Below are 8373 nucleotides of genomic sequence, written 5' to 3'. Positions count from 1 at the left end.
GGGGAGCGGTGAGAGGGGGAGGAGAGTGGGGGGGGGGGGGGGGGGGGGGGGAGAGAGAGAGAGAGAGAGAGAGAGAGAGAGAAGGTTAGGGACGAAAGAGATGAGCAGAAGCAAATCTAAAGCGTTGACACCATGATTGAAAAGGTTAACCCATGCACATTATATATCAACCCGAGTAGCTACGGGTTTCTAATGGAAACACGGCACTGACAGAGCATTCACTGAGTCCTAATGGCAAAAGCACTATGTCTCCGCTTCGATGTACAATCAAATCCTCTTAGGTCCTGATTGCTTATGTTCCAGGTTATTATTAGGTTGCAAAAAATGTGCAGCAAAAGTAATATGCAGTTTCAGTGTTAGATGCTTGTGGAGAGCAGACGACTAGAGGATTCATGTTCCTCTTGATACTGTGATGATTTTCTGTTTCTCTCCTCTCCTCCTTTTTTTCTACTGTGTGTGTGTTTTCCCTTCAAGTTAGAAATGCAGCTGGGGAATAGTGAACTTCGCACTGAATATAGTTTTCATTTAGTCACATTGTCAGCAGATTAAAGTGTGGAAACCGCAGTTCATTAAACTAAAGGGCTAAACGTATGCAGACGAGCACACCGGTTCCAAAGTAACACTTGGCTCCTCTTCTTCCTTTGTTGCAGATTATTTGGAAACAGTGGAGCTTGCAGTGCTTGCGGTCAGTCCATTCCAGCCAGCGAACTGGTGATGAGGGCACAGGGCAACGTGTACCATCTCAAGGTAAACCTGAGCGTCCTCTGTGAGGCTTTGAGCCGCGTCAAATAAAAGCGCACACAGTCTGTAAACCCAAAGCCTTGTGATTATCGGTAGCTCTCTTTCTTTTCCTGCCTACTGTGTGTGTATTTCGTCATTTGCATGACAAGCTGCTGCATCTAGTGGCACTTAGAGGAATAACTAACACTGTATTGATTTGAATTTCTAGTAATTTTGTAGCTTCTTTGGATTAAGATGTGTTAACATTGAAAAGCTTTGTTCTGTAGGGAGCTTGAGATTTCCAAAATGCTTCTAAGAAGGATGATAAATTTAATATCTATATACAGCAGGACTATGTTTTTTAATGTTTTAATCATTTTTACATACTGACTCTGAGAGTTCAAAATCATGACCATATCATTAAAGCAAAACAAATTCTAATTCCCAGCTGAACTGCAAGTAGAGCTGGAATGATGAAGTTATTAATAGAAATGTAATCAGCAATTGTTTTGGTATTTGATTATCAAAAGTCATTTTTTTAGCATTTTTGAAAGCAGACTGATAGATTAGCATGTTCCAGCTCCTATACTGTAAGAAATGCTCTTTTTCTGTTAAAGGAACCGTTGATTGGACAAAACAAGACATTTGTTGACATCGCCAAACCATTGTTCACGTAATCGTGTTGTAAACTGCTGTTAATTAGTTGTAACTGTGTATTTCAACTTTAACCTCCAGCACCTACACACACATGGTTGTGTATTGTGTGTTCACAAGCATGTTATTACATAACATGACTGAGCGCTGCCTCGTGGTCCTTGGGCCTGGTCATGATCAGTTCCCTCTCTGTCCCCCCCTCCCGCACAGTGTTTCACATGTTCCACCTGCCGGAACCGGCTCGTCCCTGGGGACCGGTTCCACTACATCAACGGCAGCCTGTTCTGCGAACACGACAGACCCACAGCACTCATCAACGGCCATTTGAGTTCACTGCAGACGAACCCGTTACTGCCCGACCAGAAGGTAAGACCCCCGCCCTCCCGCACCCTCCTCCGCTCTGCACTAGTGCAACACGACGGGGGCTCTCTGATGGTACAGAGTGCTCCAGAGTTCTCTGTGCGCTCATTTCAAAGTGTTTAGTGGGGCAGAAGGCTGATAGCAAGTCAGACAAGTCAAGTAAAAGCTTGTCATCAGTCAGCTGGAGTCATTAGCAGGAAAAGAAAAACATCTGTAATTTTCACGCCAACATTTTTCACTCTGTTTATATTGATGTTGTCGATTCACTGCAAGGCATGCAGCAGATATTAAATCTTACAGAGCAGAGATGAATTTTATTTTTAGACAGCCAATGGATTTTTCCATCATTCTAGTTTGAGGACATGCACTCAGAAAGTCTGTATTAACCGTCAGCACAAAACATGTGAAAATGATTTTTTTTTTTGTACTGCTGTCTTCACACTGGGTTTGTTAGGAGTGCATGCATTTTTGACTCATCATGAATTTATTTGCTGTCCCGAGCCAGACGCGTAATCGTGTTGCCATTAATACCAAGTGTTTAAACCATCATTTGACTTATCAACAGGACTGGGATCGCCTGGGCTAAATTATTACTCCAAGGCCAAAAATATGTATCTAGGGCCTGAGGTTGAACACGGGCAGCAAACTACAGCAGCTAGTATATCATGGAAGCTGTCATCATGGCTTTCCCTGATTTGATCTTGATGCCTCCAGTGAAAGCAAAACAGAAGGCCTAATCATATATGAAGGATAACTTCATTCTTCAGGATAGCTCTATTCAGCCCACTGCAGATATAATCATTTTTGCTTCGCAACAAGGAGCTTTATTGATACCTTGTCTGCACACACAGCAGCCAGAGAGATATGGGAAGTGTTTGGAGTGTGTCAGAGACAGACTGGAGAAGGAATTATATTGTTGGGAGAATGCATTTCACCTTGAGTGGTTTTGTGAGTAGAAGAGAGGCAGAACTCCATTAAGCCTCCTCCCTCCCTCCCTCCCTCCACGTCACAGACCTTTTAAGGGCTTGTCACTTTTACAAATCAGCTCTTAGAGCTCTTAGAGCTCCTCACATTTAAATTGAAAGCTGTTGCATTATCTAGCTTAATTTTAAATGTCTGTTTAAGTCCTTCCTCCCACCCCCAGTGTCTCTTGTAGCATGGCTGGCGTAGTAAATATGAGGCCTCATTGTTTATTTATGCACCAACATCAATTGTAGTGAAAACTGCTGAATTATTGATGCTAAAATGCAATCTGAATATTGGCCCTGGTGCTTTAATTATAGCAGAGAGAGAATTATTAAATAAACAGAGACACATTGCTCAGTGGGAACAGTCTCGGGACGCTTTTGTTATCTGGGTGAGTGAAATAAATGCTGCTCAAACACTTCATCACGCAAACATTCTCATTTCTCTTGCTAAAACAGAATTTGGACGGCCTCTAACAACAGACTTCCAGTAGGATAACAGCTCTCAGAGTCAATGCATCTCATGTATCCTCATAAACTGTGTATAGAAGCACAGAGAGAACAAGAAGCAGTGGCAGAAGCACGGGGTTATCTGCTGACCGTTGCTTTGATTATTTGCGATTTGGCTGTGACATAATTGGTGCTGTCTGTGTTCAGGGCATAAGACATTTGATGCTCATTTATTAAGCTTTCTTCCCAGCTTCTTCCTAATCTCTTTGTTCAGAGCAGACAAATTACCTCTCTCATATGGAGCTGCTTTGACCCAGGGGAGTGAGACCCTCCCAGCGTCAGTCACTTTAATTAGCCCCCAAGTAGGAGTTTGCAATTACTAATAGAGTGAAGCCCTCCTAGTGATTTCAGGGATGAAGGGAAAAATAAATCGGCCCTTAGAATCAGGAAGGGGGGGAAAAGCCAACGGAAGATGAAAAAGTTGGATGCTGGTGGAACCCAGACAGATAATTGTCTTTACTCCCCTGCATTTTTCTGTTTCACAGGACTGAACACCTCCTGCAGTTACGTTGGAGCGTGGTTATAATTATACCAAAGAGAATCACTTCATGAATGCACTTTTAAGTTAATGCTAAGTAAATGGGACACCAGATGGTTTTCAAAGCCTGGCTGATCAATAAATTAGACACTGGAGCCGGCGGAAAGTTGATTTGTCAGGGTGCTACGTTGATGGCATTTTGTGAACTGATGCTCTTAATGATGGCCCAGATATTTTAAACATTTTATTTTTATCTCTCACTATTCAGGTGTGTTAGGCGGGAGCTGTGCAGGAAGCAGGATGTGTGCCTTCATTTTAGCCCTTATTCATTGTCATCCGAGACAGCGTGGATCAGCAGCACCCCAGCCTTTTAGCTGTGCTCCCAGGTCCTTTGCCCTAGAGGAACCCTCCACCCATCTAACCAGTAACCTGACTTTTATTTCTGCAACCCATACCCAACGCTCAGCCTTCAGCCTTGGCTTTTCCCCAAATATGGGCAGTTACTTGCACTTACAGCACCTCAGTCAGGACGCTGAGGACTCCATGACCTTGGAATAAAAAGACCGAAGACGATCAGAATCCAAGGGGACTCTTTAGGAAGACAAAATAAGACAACACACATGAGGATGTTGTGACTGAAGTGAGACTGAAGTGAGGGAAGAAGACAAAGACTAATGAGGTTAAAGAGATGCAGGCTTTTCAACTCTGCATATTTGTTTAAAGACATTTTGGGGAAAACCGCGACCTTTTCATTTTTCCTCTCTTCCTTTTCTATCCTCATTTCTCAACAACATGATGTTTCCACTTTATAGATTTTAAGTGTTGTCAATGGGGAATGTGTTTTGTTTTTTCCTTTTTTTGGTGGCATATATAAATATATATAAAAAGATGGGGTTTTAAAAAATCTGTGGCTTTTTGTGGAAAACAAATCATGAACACTCTCTTGGTGTATTTGTAAAACTACCATGTATGTACAGTATGCATGTAAATGTTGTTGTCCAGACGTGGCTACAGTGCGTTCGACCTCTCGGCACTCAGCTCCAGTCCCCCTTCCTCCCCTCGAAACCCCAACCCATAGCAAACTGAAGACATTTGCTTATAGTCAGTAATGTAGAGATCATCACCCACATATAAATGCTGAATGAAAGAGAAATTTATTTGTGATATTTTCTGAGACATTTGCTCCAGTATGGTGTATTTAATTAATAAAAATATTGAAGATTATAAGCCTCCTTAAATTCATTGGACAGCTTCAGAATCTGTACTCAGTTACAGTTTGCTAAATTTGGGTTCATTTTTTGTAATTACAGATCCAGTCCTCACACTTAAAACTGTATCTCTACAGCAGACTGATGTCACAGTGTTGTCTTGAGTCTACTGGTTTTACCAACAAAGCACTTCAGTGGCATCTTTACTGTAAGTCTGAATGGCTGACTTGCTACAAGATCCCATTAGATAAATGCCCAAGGATTTATCATTCATACATAGGCCTGATTTCAGTGCATGGCTTACCACTGAAACTCCTCCACTGAAGATCCTGCAGTGCTGTCATTCACTTTCCAGCCTAGCAATCATCATGGCGCATGATGACTGTCTAACTGAAAATGGATAAACATCTATCCTCTCTCTCTGTTCAAATGACCATTTGCTATTCATCACTAATACCTGACAGAAATAGAGGAAAATGTCCCTTTGAAGATTCAATTACTGTAGAGAGGGAGAGAGGTGTCTCTCTTTGGCAGGCACAAATTGAATGGGCTATTTACAGAACAAATTGGTGTTTGAAGTCCTTGCAAGACCTAATAGGTCTGAAGGAGGGACCTGGTAATGGCTGATGCTCTTATCATCAGAGTCAGGGCCCCTCATGAGCCCGCCACTGTCGTTGAAACGCTGCTGCTCTACGGGCTCAAACAGAAGAGGACATAAGCCTGAAGAGTAAACAGACATTTGTTTTAAATTGGATTTTTAATGCAACAGAAATCTTGCAAAGCTGGAGAAACTGATCCGTTTTGTATGCCAAGATTTCTGAAGCCATCTCCCTGAGAATAACCATGCACACTTTAATTCCTAAATGTTTGAACACAAGTCCTCCAGGTATCTTTATGATGTGTGAATATTAAAGCAACCTGTGTTTTGAAGTACTGTGAATCTTGAAATCCATATATGTTTGAGTAGGCTGGACAGAAGCCTACAGACGGTGTGTGTCTGACCAGTGTACACACCAGATGGGCATTTTCACTGAAGATATTTTGGCATGTCAAAGCAGGAAAAGCACAAGTGTAAATAATATATTGAATCATTTTTTATACTATTTAGCTGCATCAGTGGAGTGGAAGTGTGAAAGAACATTGAGTCAAATGTCTCCAATACATCATGATTTATTGCCAGAGTCCTCTTCTCCAAAGCTTCCAATGCACCTAGTGTCAGGCCTTACTGGAACACCTGAACAGAAAAAAGCCACTGTTAAGGCTTTAAGTAACACATGCTTTTGCTTGCTGCGAAAAAGCCACCGCAATCTCTTTATTATGGACCATTTCATACATGGTGCCAGATCAAGTTTGATTGCTTTCAAAATAAGATAATCAAAAAAATTAAACACATCTAAAAATTAAAATGAAATGACAAATAAATAGTAAATTATAAAAATGAAGTGGGGATTCAAGTTCAATTATAGGTGACAGAGAATGGGTACAGTTTAAATTTATTTTTGAACATTTGGACAGTGCCTGACGTGCACTTGACGACATGCAACTTCAACATGTTTTGTGTTGACCTGAGAAGGCTCGTGTGGACAAAGTGTGTGAGTAATATAAATTGGTTCCTGGTCTTCCAAGTGACTTGGAGACCAGAAGCAGTATTTTAAAATGACTAGAATGGGTACAATGCGTTGATAGTTTGGTCGGAATCTTGGGGGCAGCATCTGAACACACTGTAGTTGCTGATGAGTTCTCGGTGCTATACCGGAGTCTAACCTGCTCCAAATAGAGTATTAACTTTTCATGTTTGGACAACAGTGTCCTTATTATAGCAGTGTTTTAGATGCTAAACGCCTGATGCTGTAACTGATTCATATGACAGATAAAATTTAAGTCCAAGACACAACCCAGAATTCTGGCCTGGAATCTTTTGTCTCCAGAAAACAAAACTCTTGCTCACAGGAGTTCCTGTGTGCAATGATAAGCAGATAAGCACTACCTCAGCAAACTGTTGCAGAAACATAAGGAAAACAACCATTTTAATTTAGAAGACTACAGATTGGGGTTTGTGGGTTAAATGGATTTTTTTCCTCCTCTAAATAAATGCCACAAATATTGTTTCTCACCCTAAATTTCTTTGGGAAACATTAGTGGTAAGTGAACTTCAAAACCTCACTATTGGAGCTGAATCTCACTGCAAATGCACAAAAGCATTATGGTCCGATTTATAAAAAAAAATAAAGCAATCTCAAGGGATAATTCTGCTTTCTCATATGACATTTACAGAGAGCCTTGGCTGGAGGTTTAATGAACTGCTTAAAGCTGGAATTTTAGGAGAATAGCATCATCAAAATGTAGTCAGCATTAATACTTGGATGACTGTTAAATGTTTCAAAACCATCAGTCCTCATTTAGCTTAACTCTTGCATTTGATTTAAGGCCTTTTAGGATGATTTGAGTATAAATTACGAAACATGTTACAGTTGTGATCCATGGGCGATGTTGTTGAGGTGATAACTGGAGAACAAGAGCATACGTATCGTGCCAAAGAAGCATCTGAGTGTCAGATTTTTAAAAGCGAATTATCCTTTAAGTTGATTTTGGGTTTGATTTTGCATTAAAGTGACCTCAGTAATCCACATCAGAACAACAGTAGTTCATGCTACACTAATGTTGGTCTTTTCCATTATGAAATCCGCTTGGTTCCATTAAGCTGTTTACTCTCTCTCGCTCTCTCTTACTCATACACACACACACACACACACACACACACAAATATACATAAGCTGTACACAAATACACACACATTTGTACGTCTTTCAAAATCAACTTATTGAACAAGTCAGATTTCTAAATTCCAAAGTGGCTGAAATTATTAAAAAATACACACATCATACATAATCCATATGTGAGAATTTGCTTTGATGTGTCAAACCAGAGTGAGGGCTAATGGATCACACCCACAACAATGGAGTATGCTCACATGGCATGTCTGCCTAAGGGGAATCACTTTGCTTCAACTCCAGCTCCCTCACTGGGGAGTCTGTACTGATGCACCACAGGTGGATTAGTTATGATTTGTCACCTTGTATTTATTTATAATTAGTTTATGTCTTCATTCTGCTGCACGTTTTGGATTATCGTTTATCTCAGTGTGATAGGAAGAATTCTGTGGCAGAGTAGATGTTGTGTTCTGCATGACAGGCAAACCAAGGAAAGCTGCCAAACTAGTTTTGTGTAACAGAGTCCTTAGTGCTTAGCGAATTGAACCAAAAGTCTCTACTGAATATGAAGCATACTGTATTGTCCTGCCTTCTATCACAGGATTTATCCATTTGCAAATCTATTACCACAGTAAAAAGTCTCATTATAGAAGAGTGGCTTGGCACTGCAGATAGCACTATCCTTTTAGTTATACTTTTACTAGTACCTTTACCCCCTTTAGTTTAAAGGAGACCGGTCATACTGATGTGTGTTTGATGGCTATTCT

General features: G+C 40.8%; 1 protein-coding gene across 1 annotated transcript in view; it reads left to right on the top strand.

Annotated features, from left to right (window-relative positions):
• The window catches only part of lmo4b (LIM domain only 4b), a 10935-nt gene extending 6648 nt beyond the window's left edge, over positions 1 to 4287 (top strand). Inside the window, exons 3-5 of the mRNA XM_020610074.1 lie at positions 651 to 747; positions 1585 to 1740; positions 3956 to 4287. Of these exons, the coding sequence (XP_020465730.1) occupies positions 651 to 747; positions 1585 to 1740; positions 3956 to 3964 (262 nt within the window). The 3' untranslated portion in view covers positions 3965 to 4287. The remainder of the gene's footprint in view (positions 1 to 650; positions 748 to 1584; positions 1741 to 3955) is intronic.
• The last annotated feature ends 4086 nt before the right edge of the window (positions 4288 to 8373 follow it).

Source organism: Monopterus albus, unplaced genomic scaffold (genome assembly GCF_001952655.1).
Source record: "Monopterus albus unplaced genomic scaffold, M_albus_1.0 scaffold103.1, whole genome shotgun sequence".
Lineage (NCBI taxonomy): Eukaryota > Metazoa > Chordata > Actinopteri > Synbranchiformes > Synbranchidae > Monopterus > Monopterus albus.
The sequence above is the reverse complement of the archived record's forward strand: the minus strand, read 5'-3'. Positions and strand labels throughout refer to the sequence as shown.